We start from the raw sequence: 24,136 nt of genomic DNA on the forward strand, positions 1-24,136 counted from the left end.
CTTTCTTGTCCAGTGCATAATTGTTCAGATATTTGAAAAACTTGCAGACAAACTGTTTAAACTCTATAGGTTTTGATTCAATGACTTGCACTCTAATAAAGCTGGGTTATTCTCAAAACACCATTGGGTCAAAAAGGGACGAATATAGCCGTTGGTTTAAATTAACCCAGAATAAGTTTATATTGACTTAACAATAGCTTTAAACAACCCAGCAAAGGTTACATTACAACCAAACGGCTTGGGTTCATCCCTTTTTAACCAACGCTAGGTTGAAAATAATCAAAGTTTTTTTACTAAATGTACTTGACTCTTAAAAAGATTCTTTGCCTTTAGAGACCTTTAAAGGGATAGCTCACCCATGAATGAAACATTTACTCCACCTTCTTCTGCTATAAAACTTTATACATGTATTATTTTCTGATGAACACAAAATAAGATATTTTTATAGATGATGGTAAGCACACAGCTGATTGTAACCATTGACTTCCATAGTAGGAATACACAATGCGATGGAATTCAATGGGTACCATCAACTGTGTGCATACCATCATTTATAAAAATATCTTCTTCATCATTTATCACAATACTTCCATAATATTTGTACAGCGCCTCGGGAATGTGTTAGCATTTAGCCTAGCCCCATTCATTCCTATGGCTCCAAACAGGGATGAATTTAGAAGCAACCAAACACTTCCATATTTTCCTATTAAAGACTGTTACTTGAGTTGTTACACGAGTAAGTATGATAGCACAAAATAAAACTTTTGTTTGGAGTCATAGGAATGAATGGGTCTAGGCTAAATGCTAACACATTCAAGAAGCGCTGTACAAAGATTAAAAGTGCACGCATTAAAGCTCACATAACACAAACTGTTTCTGCATTTCTGATGTTAATCTGGAGTACCTATAGATATTACATCCTTTATATCTCTAAAGAGTCTTTAGTTTAATCAGATTTATAAAAGAAAGATAAGCTTTACCGAATCTTTCCGATAACATACAAAAAAAGGAGGAAGAAGAAGGAGGAGTTACTTCCGCGGGAGGAGCGAGTACGAGTCATGCAGCACTATACAACACTTATAACTTATGATTCACTACATGTTCGTGTCATTTATATAATATGCACGCGCCTATTTCCAACATAAGACAGAAGTATTACTTACCGCATGCAACTCATGACCCAATTGGGAAAATCCAGCGCATCAAACACATCCACAAAACTCCGCTGCTACCCCGGATAATAAACTATATCCATTGTTTTCATTAGGCTGGCTTTCTTCTCCTTACATCCAAAAACACATTTCTTCTTTCATGCTATTGTTAAGTACAAAGTAGGGCTGGGCGATAATTCGATAACGATAATTTTACCGATATAAACTTTTTCGATAAAACGATAAGGACAGTTCGATAAGTGATCGATAATGTTTAAGCACTGTGCGTAATGTTGCGCGAGCACTTCCGGATGCGGCACGCGCTCTTGGTTTACAATCACAGTGACAGTCAGACTTGAAGGAGTGGAAGATGAGGCAAGTTATTCATTTATTAGTAGAGACCTATGATTTTTGCGATGCGGATAACGCGGACGGAATCACGGAATCCAAATGCGCGGAAACATTTTCTTGTGTGTAATGTTGGACGCGCAAACAGGGTTCGTCAAACACAGCAGACACAGGTGCGTGCAGTATACTTTACTTTCATTCAGCGTCCGCCTTGCGCACGCACACGCCCGCCCAGCTTTAAAAGTATATTTACAGGACATTCACAAATTCAGGAAACTGAGGAAAAGCAGCAGATCCACCACTGCAGTGAATATAGTGTTTGGGTATGTGCGCTCCCACAGCAACGTGACAGTCTTGACATCCATTTATCAGCGTGTATAGCTCGTATATGTATAACACACGCGTGATCACTGAACTAAGTTTTCTTTCTTGTTTAAGTGAACACAAACAGCTGTTACTCAGTATATTGAAACTTAAAGCAGTCTGTCTTGGGTCTTAAAGGGACAGTAGTCTGCTGCTTTTGTGTCAGAAATGTGTTGATTTCATAACAAATAGATTTACATTTAATACAGATGCATTAAAACAAGATTTTAGTTTTTGTATTTGTCATGTTCTGAATAAAAAGTAGTTTAAAACCATTATTAACTGTCTGGTTTTTACAATTTTCATTCAGGAGCAAAAATCTGCCTTTAAATTTGACAGGAGTAAAGATTTGTTATTTATCATGATAATTATCGATATCGACTGATATGGAAAACAGTTTATCGATAATTTTTTTTGGTCATATCGCCCAGCCCTAGTACAAAGTTAAGTATTAAACAAAGCTGTGTCGCGTGATGTTTGTAAGTTCTACCGTCTCCCGCTGATTGACGGGTGGGCGGGGTTTTCTGGGGGAAGTGCCCATATAAAGAAGTGATACGTATAGAAACCCCTGGAACGTCAGCTGGACCCGTAATCGAAAAAAAAAACTTTCCAAAACTTGTACGAACCCTGCCGAACTGTGTTAATAAGTCAGAATGCCATTGGTAATACCGTTGAACCACCCCTTTAAAAAAAGATAGGTATGTATTAATTCATTTTAGTTGTGGTAAGAACATAGTAAAATATAATAAAACAGTGGTGTTTTCCTTTAACATCCAGACCCTTCTGGTACTTATAGTGGAAAAAGTTAATCAGACTACAAACTGGTTAGAAAGTTTGGAGTACCAAAAATGGTTTATCCATTGCATTCTTAGAAACTTTATTTTTAAGGGTACCATGTTTGAAGTGACTTGAAGACGACACAAAGTCAAATTAAATAGGATACTTTTAAAACCACACAAGCACAGGTTTAGGGAAATCAAACTACCAGTAAATTACTTACAATCGCTCTGAAGGTTAAAATGAAACAGGAGAATTGTAACATACAGTATATAAATTACACACATTACCTTTAAAATCAAATTAAACTTTTCATATCTAGTGCAAATGTGAATTTTGTGTGAAAATGCTTCAGGTTAACAATCACACGGGATGACGGCACAGATGGTTCGCAAAAATGACTCAGAAGTCTCCAGCGAGACTCGAGAGGAGAAATAAACAGGGAGAGGGCACGAATCTCCTCACCTCACTATTACGTGTGTGTGTGTGTTGTGTGTTTGTGTGTGGTGCCAAACCACTACCCTCTCATTACAGTGATTTCACTTCTTCAGAGAGGCTCCACTGTGGCTCACACCCCTCCTCACCCCGCACACAAATACACCACAGCCCCCTGTATGCACCCTGACATTAGTGCCGGCCCTCGGCGAACCCGCCTGGGTCATAAAGTCTGTAGCTTTTTAACCACATCATCACATTCTCCTGTACGACATCTCAGACTGCTAGTGCACATGCATGGAAACTTGTGTGTGTCATCGGCTTTACTGCATTCTGATTGGTCGACATGAACGTTGCTGAGCTTTGATATTTTTAGGACTCTCTGTTGAAAGGTGTAGTAGGGGAGAGCAGGGTACAACCTAATGCTTTTTAACTTTGGCTCTATTATTAAAAACATTTACACCATCAACACACAGATCTCTGCTACAAATAAACACTTAAAGTTTGTTTGTGGTTCCTACCGTTATCGTACAATTACACCGAAAGTGACAGGAGTACATACATTACCCAATAGGTGGGGTTCATTGTAACAAACAGAGGATTTGTTTTAACACCTGCTAGAAAATTTAGTTTAAACATAAATAATTGAATCAAATTCTGTCTATACTAAAGGTGGATATTGTTTATATTTCTGCCTATAATAGAAAGATATCCACACATTCATCCAGCCATCATCCTTCATCTTACCATCCATGTATTATGCAGCAATGCATATAAATAGATTTTGAGTTATTTCCCCTGATATTGTATTAACAGTTATCATTTTTAAGAATAGTATTGACATTTTTATCATTGCATACCTGAGGCTTATTTTGTGAAATACTGTGTAAAAATGTTTTCAAACCCAGCTATCAGTTACTAAGAGTTGCTGACATGTTTTAAAATGCTGTTATTTTTTAGGTAACATGACAGTAATTAAAATAATATAAGGTTGAATGTGTTGACTTACACAGCCAAAAAAAATAAGATGAAGAAATTTACTGTCATGCCTTCAAATCACTCTTTGTTCAATATCTTAACCGAAACACATCAAAACTTTTGACAGGAGATCTTCTGATGGTAAGAGAAACAGATTGCTCGGCCATATAGAAATATACAAAATAGTCATGTTACAATTAACCCCGCGTTAGTTTGTGTCCCGCTCACCACTACTGTTTCTGTATCAATAGCAAAAAAAAACTGAACAATACACTCGTACAAAATTTTGTGTTATTTTCAACCTAGCATTGGGTCAAAAATGGACGAAGCAAGACGTTGGGTTAAATTAACCAAGATAATGTTTAGATTTTACCTAGCCCTAAGGTGACATGGAGTAAAACAAATCTAAAGTTTAGTTTCATGTGCTCACGCGAAACCTACATTTTTTTTTTAAAGTTTAGTTTCGCCTGAGCACGAGAAAGTTTCACGTGAGCCTGCGAAAGTTTCACGTGCGCACACGAAACTAAACCTTATTTAATTTTTGCTCCATGTCCCCTTAGGGGCTCCGTAAGATTTGACTCAACAATGCATGTGTAAAAAATAACCCAGTACTTTATTTTACTCTCTTTAAAGCTGCAATCCATAACTTATTGTTGGCTCCTTAGACAAAATGTTAAATGCTCTCCTGTTTAAAAAGTTTTTGCCAAAAACGAAAAATGAAAGTGCCTGCTAAATAAAAAATATGTAAATGTAAATGCGATTATCATCATCTCAGTTTGAAACATAAATCTGCAGGTTATTGCAGAGTTTTTTTCCTAAAGTCAAATGAAGTCAAACTGACACCGCTCTCGGCGGCTCAAACTAAAATCATTACCTTAAACTTATCATTGTGAATCTGCGTATGGTTAGGGGACAGTTTGAAAATGGATTCCTCAATAAATATTTAAATAAAATTATTTATTTTAAAAAAATAAATTATTTACGCATTGCAGCTTTACCAAGATCATAATGTACAAAACTACTTTATTCTGTTGTCATTCACTTACTGTCAATAATGTTTAAACTGTAAATAATGGCAGATATTTTATTATTTTTTGACTTAAATATTCACATATGCTCGAGACAGAATAAACAGTCAGGATTCGAACAAAGAAAAACCCTCGCTCGTATGTGACGTCCGGTGCTGAGATCTCATTAAAGACAGAGAAAAACACACTGACTTGTTATTGTTGTGGTGGCTGGTAGCGTATAATTTGGAGGGTGGGGTGGGGATCGGGTTTCTCTGTGACTCGTCCAGTGTTTTGTGACGCTTCTACAAAGAGAAAGGGGCCGACCTTGAACGTATTGTTGAAGAAAAGTAATGCAGTGTAACACAAGGAGTGGTAAACCACAGCCAGCCAAGACTCACGAGTAACATGTGAATTACATTGAGTGTGTTTGTGAAAAGTACTCAAGTTCAACATCGGTCAGTGATTAAAAACAGCCTGTTTTGGAAAAATGTATACTGTTTCGAAAAGTCCTATGGACCCTGAAATTTTCCTCTGTGCTGGGTTTCTAAATGACTATATATTAGACAGATCAGATAAACGTAGGATGAGATGGCCGGTTGAAGTTAGCTCGACCCTATCCATCAGGACATCAGATCAAAACAAAGCAAAATGATGCACTGGAGATGCTTCATTACACAAAACAAACCCAAGACGCTTACATGACAGATTAGATTTAGTGAGAGACAGCAGCTTTACAAAATGTTGGGTTTGGTTTTGGCGGTATACATAATGAATCTATGGCTGCTTACAGTACATAAAAACCTGCGAAATACCTTCAAACCAGTTACTTATTTTATTTTAAACACACTGACCAATTAATAACTACTGAAAATATGTTTACAAACGGAAATGTTTAGGAAAAATCTAAAGATTAAACTAAAAAGACCATTTAACACTGTAAAAGGTAAAAGTTGGATCAACTTTAAAAATGATTTTAATTTTTAAAACCTAAAAAAATTAAGTTGTTTCAACTTATTTGTTTAAGTGGAAAACACATTAAGAGATTTATTTTAACTTACATTTTTGAAGCGTTACCAATTGATAAGTTGATCCAACTTGTCGCTTTTACCATTCGTTCCAGAAAAAAAAGAGTTTTTTGTGATTGTTGCAAGCAAAAATCCTTAATCTCGCGGCACGTTTTCTTTAAAAATGTGATGGAATATGCTCAATAATTAGGGCTGGGTATCGACTCAGATATTCCAGATTGATTCGATTTCTAGTCTCGGTTCGATTCCGATTCTCAGAACGATTTTTATACTCAATTCAACTCAATGAATATAGATTTAAAACAAATACTATATTTATAAAAAAAAGTGAACATAAGTTTACAAGTGGGTTATTATTAAAAAGAAATTAAGAGCCACAAACCTGTATATTACACTTTTTATTTTGGGTACACTTGGGTACATTAAAACAGAACCCATCTCTAATTCTCAAATGCATACAATTATGTTAATACAATACAATTTTCATGCAAGATGAAAAATGTATGCTGAAAAAAGTCAGAAGTGTCACATTCCTTGATCAAACAGATTCAGGTTATTAAAAAAAAAAATACAAAATCGATTTGTGGCCTTTTAGAATCGGTAAAAAATAAAACGATTAATCGAAAAATAGATTTTTTTGCCCAGCCTAACAATAATTATGCAATTTTATGCAATGAAATTGTGTGAACTTGCAAAATTGCGGTTGGGGTTTGCAGCTTTTCAATGATGTTCATGTCGCGCAATTACGTCACTTCATAACTATCCCATAGCAACAGGGGACATGGCTGAAGTAAATGCAACATTTTTCAACTTTATGCGAAGATATATGTGACTTTTTGCTACGAAAATGGGGGGATTATGAAATCATGCAAGCCTTGCATATTTTGCGCACAGAAATTAGCAATTTATGCAGCGAAAGTGCGACGTATTTGAAAATATGCGGGCTTTGGCTGATTATGCATTAAATCATGCATCGTTTTACAGTGAAGGCATCACTGTTAGCAACTTATACATCAAAAAAATCTGTGCTGGATCCGCACCGGATCCATGCCAAAGTCAGCAGTTCCGGTGTGGATCCGGCCCAAAGTCTTCCGCTGTCTGGGAAAAGCCACTTCAAAACCACCAGCAAAATCTCAGCACAAAATCTCAAACTGAGGTAGCAAAAACAGGATGTAGAAATGCAATTTTAATGTAAGGAAGACCTGAAATTTAAAGAAATGCTGTACATGTATTACTTAAACACAAAATAAGTTTTATCAAAGACAAATTGAACTTTAAATAAACTGATGATCTGACAGTAAGGTTTCATGGGCCAAAACAGGATTTACAGATTTTCTTATAATTCAAAATGTTTTATTTCAAGTTAAACTTGATTATATTTTAATGAAGAAAATTCCCTTACTGTCATTTTTTTTTTTAATTCTCATTCTTTAACTGACAGGAAGCCATGTTTTAATTATTATTATTTATTTATTTATTATTATTTTAAATTAAACTTTAATGCATTGGCATTAAGCCAGACTGCGTGTATGCCAGACTTTGGCCCACAGTCCACCCTGAAACACCTTCATGCTTCAGCTGACCTTTCTCGTACACTACCCTACAATTATTCAAAGTCCACAAAACAAAGAAAGACTAAAAAAGATATGAGAAAGCGATGATAGATCTGTATCGTCACAATTTACTATGTTTACTGTTTTAATAGAGTTGTCCAACACATTGTGTTAAGGAATAGAAAGTGAATCGGCGCCTGCAGTCTGATAACCTTTAAATCAGATTTCAGGACCTGCACTATGAGACATGAAGCACTAAAAGGATGTGCACTGGATTGCTGAATGTCAGAGAGTTTCCTGTCTTTGTCCAGCCTTCGCTGGTCGACTCAAACTGAACCGCAGCCAAACGCATAAATCAAAGTGGAGTGCCGGCGAGTGTGAATGGGCGCTCGATGTGCCAAGACACAGAGCGGATCGGACGGCTACAAGCCCGGCGGTGAACTGACACAAGTCTGAATATTCAATGCTGGTTTATATTAAAACTTCCTTTAATTGTTTAACTTTGGCTACTTGAGCGCATTGGGCCGATCGGAGGTGCTCAGCAGACGCAAGACGGATGTTTGGCATTAATCTCACTCGAGCGACACAGTATCACATTACTCTTAACCCAAAGGAGATATGGGCTTACCTGTCCCTCGTGTTTTTCTTCTGGAGGCGGGCAGGACCGCACCCTCACCCCAGAGGACGGAGAACAGTCCCTAACCTGTATTTAGACGTCTTTAACCTCTGCTAATTAAACCCCACCCATCTGTAGACACATTTAACCGCCTGTTAACCTGCCTGTGGGGAATCCAATGACCTTTAGGATGGATTTAAAATGGTTCTGAAGCTATAGAAGATATTATAGGTTACAAATATTCAATTCTTGAGCATTCAATTTTTATTCAGTAATCGCAAATGAGGGGTGGAAATGCCAAATGCAGAAAAGTGAATTGTCATGCACTGTAAATGTGACTACATTCTGGAAAACTATTAAACTGTTTGGACAGGAACAATAAATAAACCCTCAAAATCAGGTTTATAGTGTTACAGATGGAGATCCAATAAAAGTAAACAAACGTTTAACCCACATGTTGCGGAGTCATTTCTGTAAATAATTCAACTCTCAGAGGAAAATCTTTACAAATGCAAACAACTGAAGCCAAAGCCAAAACCTGGACAGGGTTTCTCTATGTGTTCTTTAAAGTGCACCTATTTCATTGCTATAAAACAACATTATTTTGTGTATTTGGTATAATGCAATGTGTTTGCGTGGTTTATGGTTAAAAACACATTATTTTCCACATATCGTACATTTTTGTAGCTCCAGATTTCACTCTCTTCCTGAAACGCACTGATTTGAAAAGCTCTGTGTCTCTGATTGGCCAGCTAATCTTTACGTTGTGATTGGCTTAAATACCTCTGACATCAGCAAGAAAATGTGACGCTCCTTACCATGTTTGAAGGATTCGCTCACAATGCAATGCTAACAGGAGTTAACTTACACAGAAGCGGGAGGAATTATGATATTGACGGTCTTTACTACATCACCAATCCCAGGAAGTAAAATGTTGCCTACAATCTGTGTTTGTTGTAGTCCAAGAAAAGAGATTTACGTTGGAGATGATAACTCGCATCATTGTTTACATTGGGGTTTGTACCTTTTGCATATCGTTAACATGAACTAATACACACTTACACACCAGAGGAAATATAAAAACGTAAATCAGACAATAGGTACTCTTTAAAGATCTCAACCGTCTGCTCACACCAAAATTGACCAAGACCCAATCATGTGAGATCTGATATTCACATTATTTAAAAGGGTACAGATGACTCTTTATTATATCAACGAACAAGACAGACATCTTGACATCTTAAACAGTTTCTTTATCAAACGTTAAGATGTTTTGTAATTCAGGATGTCAGAAAAGCACAGACAAGTAAAATCTATTTATTGCGTTTTGAAGTGCACTTTAAAAATGTCTATGATGCACTTAAATTTTTAAGTTTAATCATCTTAAACTCTTTCTCTGTCAGCGTTTTTATAAACGTTGCCAGCCAGCACCATCATTTTTTATGGTTTTTACCAAAGTTTAATGCCTTACAGAAAATGTTCTTCTTTAAATATATAACATACAATCGTGTTTAATCCTATCTTCATTTATTCTCTTTTATCGCTTCTCAAATATAGGTAGGTTTCTTCAAAAATACCAAATAAAGCTGAGATAATTGCATTTATGTTAGAGTTTAAATTCAAAGCGATGATACATACACAGAGTTTTTACTGTTTTTGGATCAGTGGAGGTTTTAGTGTTGGGTAAGAGCGCCCCCTAGTGGATAACTGCGGAAATATGGATTGCCGCAAAAACTCGTTATTGGCAGGGAAGCGTTTCTCTTAATTGGCGAGATAACTCCTCAATGGCGGGGAAAAAGTTCATTTAGTCAATTTAAGTTAATATTTTTACATGAATTGTAACTGTAACTTAAAAAATAAAGTTGAATTAGCTTAAATTAATTTAAGTTATTTTATAATTTATAACCGTTCATCACTAAAGTCAAGAAAGTTTGAATTGTAAGAATTGTAATTACAAATTGATTAAACTTAAAACATTTGTACAGTGTGTCAGGAACAATAAATATTTTCTTTGGCTTCTTCCAAAGTGGCTAAGAAAAAAATAAAGTCTGTGCAATTTTTAGTCGAGGTTGTGCATACTTTTATAGCAAGCTCACTAAAAATACATTTTCAGTTTCTCTAAAGACCCAAACTCTTGTTTTTTTTTTATAAAACACCAAGACAAATGCACAAGACAGCAGCCAGATCAGATGAGATGTGAGAGGTTTTAATCCATCAGTCAACACACAGTAACACACAGTGCGGGTGTGGATATGAGATGTGTGTCTTTGTCAAAGAGGCATAAATCAATGTCGCCCTGTGCACAACTCCAACACATTAACCACAACTCATTCACCGAGGTGCCAGTCAAAGAAAACACCTTGAAACTTTAGCCACAGGGGAAGAGAAATGTTTCCAAAATGACAGCTGCAAGATCAAGTCACGTGTGTGTGAGATTTATCAGCTCGGTTCATTTGATTTTATGAAAGATGAATTACACACATCTAAACTGATATTGCGTTTAGTTATGTCTACAATTATAGGCCAGTCATTGTTGAGATCTCCAGCAACACAAAGAAAGACAAATGTTTCTCAGGAGATACATCTGAGAAGACAACATCTCTGTGTAATCTTAAATCTATTTATGAGAAACACATGACAGCAGACAGATCCAATTCATGATAGCATGGAAAAATGTATGCAGTGTTTATAAAAAGAAGATTTTCAGCAAGAGTTGCTGGGAGATGATGTTCATGATGAGACAGGTTGTGTAAAGGTGAATTTAGACACATTTATATACTGTATGTGTTTGAAATATTACACTAGCCTCCAAAGACTCTTTGGATAAAAATGTCTACTAAGTGTAAATGCATTCAATAACAAAGTGGCATCTGCAAGCAATGATGCAAGAGCTAACTTCACCGTCCTCGAGGATTTTTCAAATAATAATCACCAGCTGTGGGTTTTTATTGGCTGTATAAAGAGGTTTGATTCATCACATTAACTACACTGACAATCAGAAAGTGTCCAAACACTTCATCTTCATTTTGAACATTGTTTTGGCATTTAAACCTCACAAATATCAAATGTGTGCTTTTGCTGTTTTTCTTTCAAACAAATGCCAGTTGCTATGATGTTTGTTTCTATCTAGTGCTATGATATTCATACATTTTCAATGTCCAAACCCTTTAAGGGGCCGTTGTATGTTAAACTGTAATGTCTTGTGTTTATTGCCCCAGCGAGAGCCCAAACAACGAAGCGTGTTTGATCCAGATGTCTGTGTTTATGTGCCCGTGACTCGTTTATGTGTGTGTGTGGGTCAGTCAGTTCATCCACCTGTTGCCCTGGGGCCGAAAAACTATCATTGACTAGTCACGACAAGTCTCTCTCTCACCCAGTCTAAACTCAAACCCCTTTTATAGAGTGTTGATCCCAAAAAAATGACATAGAAATGCCAGAGTGCCTTCTATGTGAATGCAAACACGTTGTTCCGGAATTGTTTCGTGGATTGCTCCCGGGATAAGGATCTGGGAGCACGTTTGGGATCAGTCCCAGAATGTGCCATGTGTGAACAAACGGCAGTAATCATGATGTAAGGGATGTGTCCTAGTGATGACGGATATGTCGTGGCAGTGACATACTGTAGTTATCATTCAACTCTTTGACTGGGATTTAATTGATCGATATTTACAATAAGAAATCTCAATTTCTGCGCTGAAGCTGAGATTGTTCGCCATCCTAATGGAACAGAACTTGATGTGCTAGTTCAAGGTCGAATTAGAAAGCGAATCTCCTCAGAGAGAAATCACAGATAATAAGCAAACTTAAGGCACTTCGGAAAAAAGTCCCCATTACGTGTCTTTACGGGATCTTTATGGGATGTGTGTGATTGCACACACAGATTTCCAGAAAAACAATGGCAGTGTGAATGAGCCAAAATCAAGCGATCCTAGGACAAATCTCAGGACACATTCGGTGTATTTTTAGGAATCTCTGTATGAAAAGTTCTTTCATAAAGAAAGTCTCTTTGTCTGTGTGCATCTCAATCTCTCTTTATCTTTTTCTTGCTATCTCTCCTTCACTAGCTGAATTTTCAATACCCTTCAAATTGCGCAAACTGAAGTAGCGAATTAAAAATGTGACCAATGGAAACAGCAATTTACATTGCAAAAAAGTTTTACGCTTGGGTGGTTTTTCAGGCAATTTGAACAAGGCATATCTTGAAACTGTATTGAAAACAGTTTGTTCGCTTTTTCGGGCATGCGTAAAAATTCACATGATCTTTCTTTAAATATGGTGCGACAGAGAAGGTGCGATCGACTTTATGCGGCGTCACAAGAACCGACAAGCCCATAACATCAAAATACAGCGAGCACGATTCGGGAGTCGACTGCTCGGTATCTTTTCGAGTCGCTTCCGCTGTATTTCGATGTCATATGTATATCGGTCTGCACGGTGCCATATGGGCCGAATACACCCGCCGACATGGTTTTTGGAATGACTTAGTGACTTTAGAGAAAAAATATCATTTTTAGTCGCATAACATTGGTTAGTAGAAATGCCGTCATTTCGGACGTTTTTTTGGACACATAGAAAATAATGCTAAAGTTTTGCGCAAATCTTTAATGGAAACACAGCTTATGTCTCTCTCTTTCTTTCTCTCCATCATTTTGTCGCATAAGAAAAGAGTGATGGAAACGCCAAATTTCAAATAAACATTCCTTAATTAGCAAAAAAATGTATGCTTGCTTGAGGTGCTTTTTACCGAGCCCCAAAGGTGACATTGGAGTAAAAAAATCTAAAGTTTAGTTTCATGTGCTCACGCGAAACATTCATGTGCAGAATTTTTTTTATAGTTACGTTTTGCGCGTTCACGTGAAACTTTCGAGCGTGCACGTGAAACTATCACGTGCGCACGTGACAGCGAAACTTTCACGTAAGTTGCAAGTGAGCATGCGATAGTTTCACTTGCGGACGCGAAACTAAACTTGATAGTTTTACGTGTGCACTTGATAGTTTGAAGTGCACACTCGATAGTTTGAAGTGCACACGCGATTGTTTCATGTGAGCATGCAATAGTTTCACATGCGGACACGAAACTAAACTCGATAGTTTTACATGCGCACTCAATAGTTTGAAGTGCACACGCGATTGTTTCATGTCAGCATGCGATAGTTTCACATGCGGACGCGAAACTAAACTCGATAGTTTGAAGTGCACACGCGATATTTTCACGTGAGCACGCGATAGTTTCACATGCGGACGCGAAACTAAACTTGATAGTTTTACATGCACACTCGATAGTTTGAAGTGTACACGCGATAGTTTCACGTTAGCACGCGATAGTTTCACATGCGGACGCGAAACTAAACTTGATAGTTTTGCAAGTGCACTCGATAGTTTGAAGTGTACACGCGATAGTTTCACGTTAGCACGCGATAGTTTCACATGCGGACGCGAAACTAAACTTGATAGTTTTACATGCGCACTCGATAGTTTGAAGTGTACATGCGATAGTTTCACGTGAGCACGCGATAGTTTCACATGCGGACGCGACACTAAACTTGATAGTTTTGCATGCGCACTCGATAGTTTGAAGTGCACACGCGATAGTTTCACGTGAGCACGCGATAGTTTCACATGCGGACGCGAAACTAAACTTGATAGTTTTACATGCACACTCGATAGTTTGAAGTGTACATGCGATAGTTTCACGTGAGCACACGATAGTTTCACATGCGGACGCGAAACTAAACTTGATAGTTTTACATGCGCACTCGATAGTTTGAAGTGTACATGCGATAGTTTCACGTGAGCACGCGATAGTTTCACATGCGGACGCGACACTAAACTTGATAGTTTTGCAAGTGCACTCGATAGTTTGAAGTGCACACTCGATAGTTTGAAGTGTACATGCGATAGTTTCACGTGAGCACGCGATAGTTTCACATGCGGACGCGAAACTAAACTTGATAGTTTTACATGCGCACTCGATAGTTTGAAGTGTACATGCGATAGTTTCACGTGAGCACGCGATAGTTTCACATGCGGACGCGACACTAAACTTGATAGTTTTGCAAGTGCACTCGATAGTTTGAAGTGCAGACTCGATAGTTTGAAGTGCACACGCGATTGTTTCATGTGAGCATGCAATAGTTTCACATGCGGACACGAAACTAAACTCGATAGTTTTACATGCGCACTCGATAGTTTGAAGTGCACACGCGATTGTTTCATGTCAGCATGCGATAGTTTCACATGCGGACGCGAAACTAAACTCGATAGTTTGAAGTGCACACGCGATATTTTCACGTGAGCACGCGATAGTTTCACATGCGGACGCGAAACTAAACTTGATAGTTTTACATGCACACTCGATAGTTTGAAGTGTACACGCGATAGTTTCACGTTAGCACGCGATAGTTTCACATGCGGACGCGAAACTAAACTTGATAGTTTTGCAAGTGCACTCGATAGTTTGAAGTGTACACGCGATAGTTTCACGTTAGCACGCGATAGTTTCACATGCGGACGCGAAACTAAACTTGATAGTTTTACATGCGCACTCGATAGTTTGAAGTGTACATGCGATAGTTTCACGTGAGCACGCGATAGTTTCACATGCGGACGCGACACTAAACTTGATAGTTTTGCATGCGCACTCGATAGTTTGAAGTGCACACGCGATAGTTTCACGTGAGCACGCGATAGTTTCACATGCGGACGCGAAACTAAACTTGATAGTTTTACATGCACACTCGATAGTTTGAAGTGTACATGCGATAGTTTCACGTGAGCACACGATAGTTTCACATGCGGACGCGAAACTAAACTTGATAGTTTTACATGCGCACTCGATAGTTTGAAGTGTACATGCGATAGTTTCACGTGAGCACGCGATAGTTTCACATGCGGACGCGACACTAAACTTGATAGTTTTGCATGCGCACTCGATAGTTTGAAGTGCACACGCGATAGTTTCACGTGAGCACGCGATAGTTTCACATGCGGACGCGAAACTAAACTTGATAGTTTTACATGCACACTCGATAGTTTGAAGTGTACATGCGATAGTTTCACGTGAGCACACGATAGTTTCACATGCGGACGCGAAACTAAACTTGATAGTTTTGCATGCGCACTCGATAGTCTGAAGTGTTCACGCGATAGTTTCACATGCGGACGCGAAACTAAACTTGATTGTTTTGCATGCGCACTCGATAGTTTGAAGTGCACACGCGATAGTTTCACGTGAGCACACGATAGTTTCACATGCGGACGCAAAACTAAACTCAATAATTTTACGTGCGCACTCGATAGTTTGAAGTGAGCATGCGTTAGTTTCACGTGCGAAACCAATCTTTATTTAACTTTTGCTCCATGTCCCCTTAGGGGCTCCGTAGGTTTTTGACTCATGCGAAAAAGAGTAAACGCGAATAATGGAAGATGGAAACGTATTTGCCAAATAAATTCTGATGTAGCGAACATTAAACCCATGTGACTGATCGGGTATTAGCTGACGTTGTCTAACTAAATGCAATCCTGTCTCCATTTTCTAAGTGTGCCTTGTTACTGGGTTACCAATACCACCATCATTCGCTTGAACTTAATAAAAATGCCCCTAATTCACATTTTTGTGTTTTTCTTTTTTTTGCTAATTTTACTTCAGGTTTGAATTGAAACCCCACTATTGTCTCTCTATTTTTTGCTCTCTCTCTCTCTCTCTCTCTCACACTCTCTCTCAGTTTTGAACCAAAATAAAATTGTAATTAGTGACTATTCCCTCCCTCTCTCTGACCCATTTCTCCTGCTGTGACTTGATGAGAAAAAGGGTTTGATTATACAGTAAGTTGTGAGTTTACTGTCAAGTCCAGCCACACCCTCTAATAATAACAGCATTACAATGTGACACTTTCGTAAAACATCGACTTCAAAGTATCACTGCACTTCCTGTTTCTTAAAAGTAACGCCGTATTCTTAAAAGTCTAACGTATTTTAAAGGAATTCAGCTTCTACTAAAATGAAATCTCATTTCTATGAATATATATTATGCTAGTGAAGATGTCAGATATCATTTACTGGAACTGGAGCGTCTGAGCTCCTGTGGAGATTTGATTTTTAAAGACCTGCAGTCACGTTATCTCTAAAAGCCTCAAATCTCACAATCACAGTCTGGCTTCCTATACAAAGAAAACAAATAGAGGAGATGAACGGCGTGCCGTGCCGTCTGCGGTGAACGAGATCGCAACTAAATGATTACGCAGTCGGCCAGAGATGAATGATAGCACAAAAAGTGTTTGTATGAGGGTGTGAATGAGACAGACACGGTTAACTCAGACGGTTTAGCATCTGAGAGCTAAACAAAATCAACTACATTGTTACAACAGTCGCTGCAATGAAAGTGGTTTAATAAGGGGTTTGATTGTAAGCGTGATATGTCTTTCATGGACATGTCAACAAGTGCATAAATTATCCAGAAGTTAACTACACTAAAAAATAAACTTTTTTAAGAACCTTTTCTTGGGTTGGGTTAAGTTTAGGCTAAATTGTGTGTACTTTTCTATACACAAATCTAATTGATGTTTGTTGAGTACTTAAGATGTCGTCATCTGTACCTTATCTTCCAGTCGAATCAGTCGGGCTCCAACTGTATGATATTCTTTGTCCACACCTTTCTCTGAAAGCGGATCAACATACATCATGCAACACAAGATATATATAGGAGAAAAGTTATTTTACAAACATGTCTGTTCTTATAAAAAGTTTCATTTGTTTTCTACACGGCTCAAAATCTGATGCAATGTTTAAAAATATCTGTGAAATCCAGTCTGAAGACTTAAAGTTTGATTTCACATTGATTTCAATCTTTCACTTCTTACTCAGTCATTATCAAAAATATCAAGTTTTTATTTTCACAGAATGATCTTTACATTATGTAGGATGATTTTATGGAGAAAACAGTAAATGTTTATACAGATTGGGCCACATACACAATATGTTGTACACAATGCCCTGTGAATAGCGATATTAAGAAGTTATTTAAATTTAATTCTCCTGAAATGTATTTATAATGTTACTTTGCACTTAAAAAAGACATAAATGAATATTCCACAGAATTTAATAGGACATTTCTGCTACTGTACCTTTAAGACTTCTGCCAATTTTTGACAATGTACCTTTAAAATGTCTATATGTAAATTAGCACTTAACTGATTGGCTAACCTCGATGTACCAGTATTTATAATGTTTTTATCGGGACTCAAGCTGAACAATATTAAAAGGGACATATAATGAATATCTAATTTTTCCATAAGTGCTATAATTGGGTCCCAAGTGCTTCTATCAACCTAGAAAATGTGAAAAAGATCAACCCAGTAATTTAGTTTTGGTAGACCATTCTCTACAAGCATGTGAAAAAAAGGTCATTGAAATTTGGCTCCCCTTGTGATGTCAGAAGGGGATCTTGTTATAATAATACTGCCCCTTAATCTGCACTATCCAACCACAGCACTGCCATTTAGTACAGAGATCAGATCAGCTCATTTGACATTTTTATCACGCTGTAATAAATGATCTATATGGTATTTTGAGCTAGAACTTCACATACATACTCTGGGGACACCAAAGATTTATTTGACATCCTAAAAAAGATGTTAATGTTGGAGCTCATACACTCACCTAAAGGATTATTAGGAACACCTGTTCAATTTCTCATTAATGCAATGGTGTAATTGTTTAGGGGATCTTTTCTTGGCACACTTTAGGCCCCTTAGTGCCAATTGGGCATCATTTAAATGCCACGGCCTACCTGAGAATTGTTTCTGACCATGTCTATCCCTTTATGACAACCATGTACTCATCCTCTGATGGTTACTTCCAGCAGGATAATGCACCATGTCACAAAGCTCGAATCATTTTAAATTGGTTTCTTGAACATGGCAATGAGTTCACTGTACTAAAATGGCCCCCACAGTCACCAGATCTCTACCCAGTAGAGCATCTTTGGGATGTGGTGGAACAGGAGCTTCGTTCCTTGAATGTGCATCCCACAAATCTCAATCAACTACAAGATGCTATCCTATCATTTCTAAAGAATGCTTTCAGCACCTTGTTGAATCAATGCCACGTAGAATTAAAGCAGTTCTGAAGGCAAAAGGGGGGCAAACACAGTATTAGTATGGTGTTCCTAATAATCCTTTAGGTGAGTGTACATTAATATAAAGTATTGGATGTGATTTCTCAACAAGCTGTTTTTGCAATCTAGTTTCAATAAACATTTTTAGATGAAGAACAGAAGAGGAAGATTTTCACCAAGCCAAGTAAGAATAATCCAAGTTTCCACGATGTGTCATTCCTTCGATATTATTTTGTGCTTGGAGAACATTTATTTTGAATCGGTACTTGATATGGGACCAATAAAACGTTTACTGGAATGTTTTCTTTACCTGGCAGGAACATTCCCGGTTTTCCCAACGTGTGATCCAACCTGCAAGAGGAAAAACAGCAGGAAACTGTGAAATACACAGCGATTGTTTGGAAATCCCACCCACGGCATTCATATGGAGGGAGAAAATGCGGCTGAAGTCTGGGGTGGTGGTGATATCATCTCACCTTCTCTGGAGTTCTTTGATGCGAACCATCATGTTCAGGTGTCCCTGTGAATACTGCTCAATCACGTCTCGCACGTCGTACGGCTTCCTCGCTTGCTGTGGGACAGAGATGGCGTCCATCAGTGCTATTGTCATCTGTATTCTGTTCCCATGGGCCACCAACTTCCCCGCTTTGTTACGGCACCTCAGTTTAACTCCATAACAACAATGGCAAAGGTATGGGCCGGCTCTCAGACAGGACTGTTTGACCTGTATTTTCTTGTTTAGGTTAGTTTTCATATTTCAAAAATAGCTTTTGTTTACATGTATGCATTTATCCAAATTGATTTAGGGGGCATGTAAACCAAAGTGTTTAAACATGGCTATAAACGCCAGGCAAGTGCTTGCCAGCTTTATTTCAGCTAAGCGTTTGCTATGATACTTCTGCTTTGTTTTTCGGTTGGTTGTTGTGATATTTGTCCCACCCCTCATCCACTGTGATTGGACGGCCAAGTGAGAGTTGACATTGACGAGCTGAGCATTTCACCCAAAAATTGAACTTTCAACTCTTAGCGCATAGCGCTAAGCACGGAAAAAATGCCGAGTGCTGGTGCAAAACTCGCCAGCTGCTGGCATTTTTTGAAAAGTGTGGCGCTTTCATTGTCAACAATTGAAAATACGCTGGCGTAAACGCCTTGGTGTGCCCCCTTATATTGCATTCAAAGTATACGTTTTTATCAGTGGGATCAAACCATTTGCGCTGCCAAGGCAATGCAAAATTGTAGTTTGGTTTATATTATATTATTTTTAACTCATGTAACATCAGGTAAATATGATAAAACATGTTCAACACAATAAGATGACACAAAAAAAGCAAACTGTGATTTGTTTTGGAATGTTGTTTCTTTCATTTGGGAGGCCCTAAAGTCAAACAATGGTTAAAGCTTTTCATTCATATTTCAGTGGAAATGTATAGCTAATTTGGTTTTCAAAGCACATTTACGTCGTACCTGAAATTTCCGCCGAGCCACAAAATACTGCATCCTTCTGATGACCTTGATGGCAGATTTGTGTGCGTGAGAAAGTCTAAAGAGAGCAAAACAAACACACACACACAGTCAGAAAACACCAGCGCCCGCAGTAAATGGATGTGTGTGTGTATGGGTACGTGGCAGCACAACACAACACACGCATACAGATTCTCCCAAGTGAACTTTGGGAGGGCACGCTGGGGTTTTTGGCTGCGGTACCCTGTTATTTTCACCGTAAAGCCGCCCTGCCAAAGTTTATACACAGAAATACATACAGCAGCAGTAATGTTAGTCTGCCGTCCTCCGTCTACAGGCCCTAGTGGAAAAACAAAGCCCATTTCTGCGCACAGATAACACAGACACTTTAGACAAGATAACAACCTTCGGCTCGTGCAGGCAAACATCTCATAAACATGTCTGGAGTCTGAACGTCTTCAGTGCCCGTAGGCATTTATCAAAAACACGCCCGATAGAGAACTCCAATCTTAAGCATTATTAAGCTGTGTGTACTTAAAGTTTTGCATGAAATATTTCAGTTCACAGATTGAAGTTAAGCTTTGTATCATCAGGAATGTTTGGAGGGCACACGTGCAGATACTGTGTTGTGTGTTAAGTGGAGATCAGTGATACTTTAACCACTAAAACCAGTCGACCATAAGCGGCGATCAGCGGCACTCACTTCAGTACCCAACAGGACAGAAGTGGGTGTCACTTCCTAGTGATAACAACCCAGAATTTACGTCACAGATACGTCCGGTCCAAGAGGGCAAACCGCTCTGAAGCCGCACCCGGGTGTCCGGCGTGCCGCAACGATTCATCACAGCCAGTTGTGATAAAAACCGCCACACAACACAAATCTCTTCTCCGTGACCCCACAGGTCTGATTGGAGCGCTGCCCCCTCTGTCGGGTCCACGAACAGAGTCGTCTTAATTAGAGGCGGGGACGGACGGACAAAGGCTCCCAGCAGCACTGACACGGGCCGTAAAGCATGGAGATCAAAGCCACTTCAAACGCCCGCTGTCCTCCCTTCTCATTGAGCCCAGCTGATGGTGTTGCACGCAGGAAACTTATGTGAACAATACGAGAACATCCAAAGCGGGACGCTGCGTATGTGTGCGTACGCCTCTATGATCCAAACACGATTGGGGTAGAAAACACATGCCATTTAAACCCAAAACACATGTTGCTTTATTCACACATCTGCCTCCTTGTGTTACAGCGGCCCATGCACTGCTGTGCGACACGCCTGACGCATGTCCACGCTCGCATGCAAAAGATTTAACACGATCACTGAATGCAACCATTGACGATTTTGGAAGAAATGCTTACATGAGTAGCGACACTTAAATAAACCAGAATATTGTTCTTGTAAACATCGTCCTTATAATCATACAGTGATGTATTTTAAATTATTTATCAGTGTGTGTTATTTTGCTGTATGAATGATCGAGGTGCTCAGAAATGAAATCTGACTCGAGTAGAGCCATTAGCTTCAGAGCTGGACGCGTGCACAGCAGTTTGGCTGCGTTACAAGAGGAGAAACTGCTGACTGAGAAGCTCATGGTGATGCGTGCCAAAGTTTTTCTCTTTATTTCTCTTTTCTCTTGTTTCTGTGCCTGTAACCCGAGTGTATCCTGTCTCTCTGTATCTGTCTTCCTCTTACTATCGGTCTCGCTCTTTCATGCAATCCTGACACAGGTTCATATTTTCTTCATAAATAAAACAATTAATTGTAAAGCTGTCATCATTTGATCATCCTCTGCGTGTCATTCCATCTGTTCTTACTGTCTTAAAACACAAACTACATTTGGCAGAATGTATTGGTTGTTTCTGATATGCGATTATAAAAAGTTTATATTGTACATTTGTACAATTCGATTATAGCTCTTAAATAAAAAATTGTGCATTGAATCTATCATAAATGCTCATGTCAGTTTAAATTAAAGTACATATTAGTACAAATCTGTTTGCAAAAGCAACATAAATGAAGGAAAGATGTTCTGTGCAATGCTTAACCAGTGAAGAATTAACCATCCAAACGGTTGATTCGTTCCTTCACAGGAAAGGAGGAAGTGACTGTTGACCCTGTAAGACATAAACAATACGTACTAAAATACAGGTTGTGGGCTTTTTACCCTGACACGCAGTAAAAAGCAATCATTACATTACACACAGGAACTGAAACCAAATTATGCAACATGCAATCCAATCCACTGGTACTGATGTGTCCGGCGCCCAGAGTCAACATAAACAATAACAATGACTTAGGATGTCGTCAGTGATTCACATGACATTCAATTATAAAGAATCAAACACTGGCCCAGTTCACACGAGTAGAAAATAGATGGTACAAAAAGCAAGCGAATGTGCAGATAGAGTTACTCCTGCAACACAATGAGTGTGTAGCACAGAGGCCGGGCTTATGATTCATGCCATAATACCACTGTGGTCTGTTTAGCGGGATTAGACATGTTCAAGAAAGAATCTATTTACCGTTGCCTGACGGGGTCCCGCAAGGACCTGTATTGGGCTTTTTATCTTTTTTCCTGTGATGGCCGAATTCCCTGCAGTGCAAATATGATACAAGAGCTTTGTCAAAAGAAAAATTTGGTAGTAAAACTATATATTTATTTCCAAGCTACTATAAGGAGGGACAAACATATGCAACTATTCATTTTATGTATTGCATAAAGGTGAGAAAATGATGCCAAAATTTTTGGTCAAGTAATGCTATCGTTCTGTTTTACACATACGTGAGGGTACACGCACCACCAGATTTTTATAACCGTGCATACTTTTTATGCGGTTGCGCATGGTGTATGTAGTATGTAGGCCATTGCATTTTGTTGCATTGCGCATGTGTGTGCACATACGAGTCAAAAAACTATACTTTGCAAGGCTGTGCGTTCATCCGTGCAGTTTGTACAAAAATTAACTATACTCCAGGCTTAAGATACAGGGGTATGGTGCCTAAAGGGCCACAGAGGAAAGCCGTTCAGCTTGGTTTGATTTTTTGATTTGCCCCCTGCTGCGGATGGGGCACCTTAACCCTGAGAGACCAAACTCCAAACTATTCAAAAGTCAGGATTAAAAACCAGTTCTCTCATTCTAAGAAGTTATTCTTTTAGTTTTTTGTAGGCACTCTGTGGTAAATGGGGCAAAGACGCAGAACGCCTCCAATCCCTAATTACTCATTTTTCCCTGATCCAAGCTTTTGTTCTGCTCAATGCCTCGGGTTCCCCAGACGACTCCTGCCAGAGAGGGTAGAGGCGATGTCTTTTGTCAAAAGAAACTAACGGAGGCAGGGAATGTGTGTGTGTAAAGGTGTGTCAGGGTTGCATGTGTAAATTTATCATAAAATTATTGGTTAATTAACATGTTTATGGCACGTTTTATTTGGCCATAAAGTTTTCTGTAGACTGCACACAACAGCAAGTTTTCCACACTTCCACACAGGACTTGGATGTACTTGATGACATCACCAAAGACATTTTAAAATAGTCTATGGACAAGGCCCTAAGAATGCTTTTCGATACAAAATCAAAAATATTATTACAAATTATTTTAAAATATTTAGCATTGATTTTCATTTAGTCTTGCAATATACACTGGATTTTATAAAAAATCTAGAAGTATAGTTCAGTTTTTATGCATACGAGAGGGTCCGTGTGCAACGGCGTATTTTTGTAACCACCTGTAGTAGGAAATGCATTGCTTTTCGTCGCAATGCACATGCATCGAACGTCTGTGTACACGTATGAGTCAAATAAGTTATGCTTTGCATGGCTTTGCCTTCAACCGTACATTCGTGTACACAAATAAAAACCAACTATATTTCAGCCTTAAGAGCGCTGGAAGTCAATTTAAGGTTTTACTGATGGCAGATAAATAAGAGATGATATTTTCTGGAGCACACGCTGGGAAACACCATGCTGGCAAACCTTTCATATAGGAGGATATGATTACAGGAAAGTAAAACACATCAGGCCAAACAAACTGACCCACATTTCTGTAAAGCTCAACTTTGAGCCTTACAGTATCCCTCACCCACAGTTTTGTTAACATGATTCAATACATTTAATAAAGAGTTACTGTAACTTTAGCCCAAAGCCCATTATGACCATCACAGTAAGGTCCAATAGTCTCCAAAGAAACACTACGCCTGGCTAATGTTTTTGATAATGAAGATTGACATCAGATATTGTTTGGGAGTTAAAAGTTCTCTTCACGATGTAATGTAAAATCAAGATAAATAGGTTTACTGTAACCCGACTGAAACA

The 24,136-nt window shown here is 38.5% G+C and overlaps 1 protein-coding gene across 1 annotated transcript in view; it reads right to left on the reverse strand.

Moving 5' to 3' along the window:
• Nucleotides 1–24,136, reverse strand: part of kcnq1.2 (potassium voltage-gated channel, KQT-like subfamily, member 1.2) — a 128,170-nt gene that overhangs the window by 37,984 nt on the left and 66,050 nt on the right. Inside the window, exons 15-18 of the mRNA XM_065277538.2 lie at nucleotides 19,835–19,910; nucleotides 18,847–18,941; nucleotides 18,681–18,721; nucleotides 16,851–16,912 (exon numbers count right to left, since the gene is read on the reverse strand). Coding sequence (XP_065133610.2) covers nucleotides 16,851–16,912; nucleotides 18,681–18,721; nucleotides 18,847–18,941; nucleotides 19,835–19,910 — 274 coding nt within the window. The remainder of the gene's footprint in view (nucleotides 1–16,850; nucleotides 16,913–18,680; nucleotides 18,722–18,846; nucleotides 18,942–19,834; nucleotides 19,911–24,136) is intronic.

This window comes from Paramisgurnus dabryanus, chromosome 23 (genome assembly GCF_030506205.2).
Source record: "Paramisgurnus dabryanus chromosome 23, PD_genome_1.1, whole genome shotgun sequence".
Lineage (NCBI taxonomy): Eukaryota > Metazoa > Chordata > Actinopteri > Cypriniformes > Cobitidae > Paramisgurnus > Paramisgurnus dabryanus.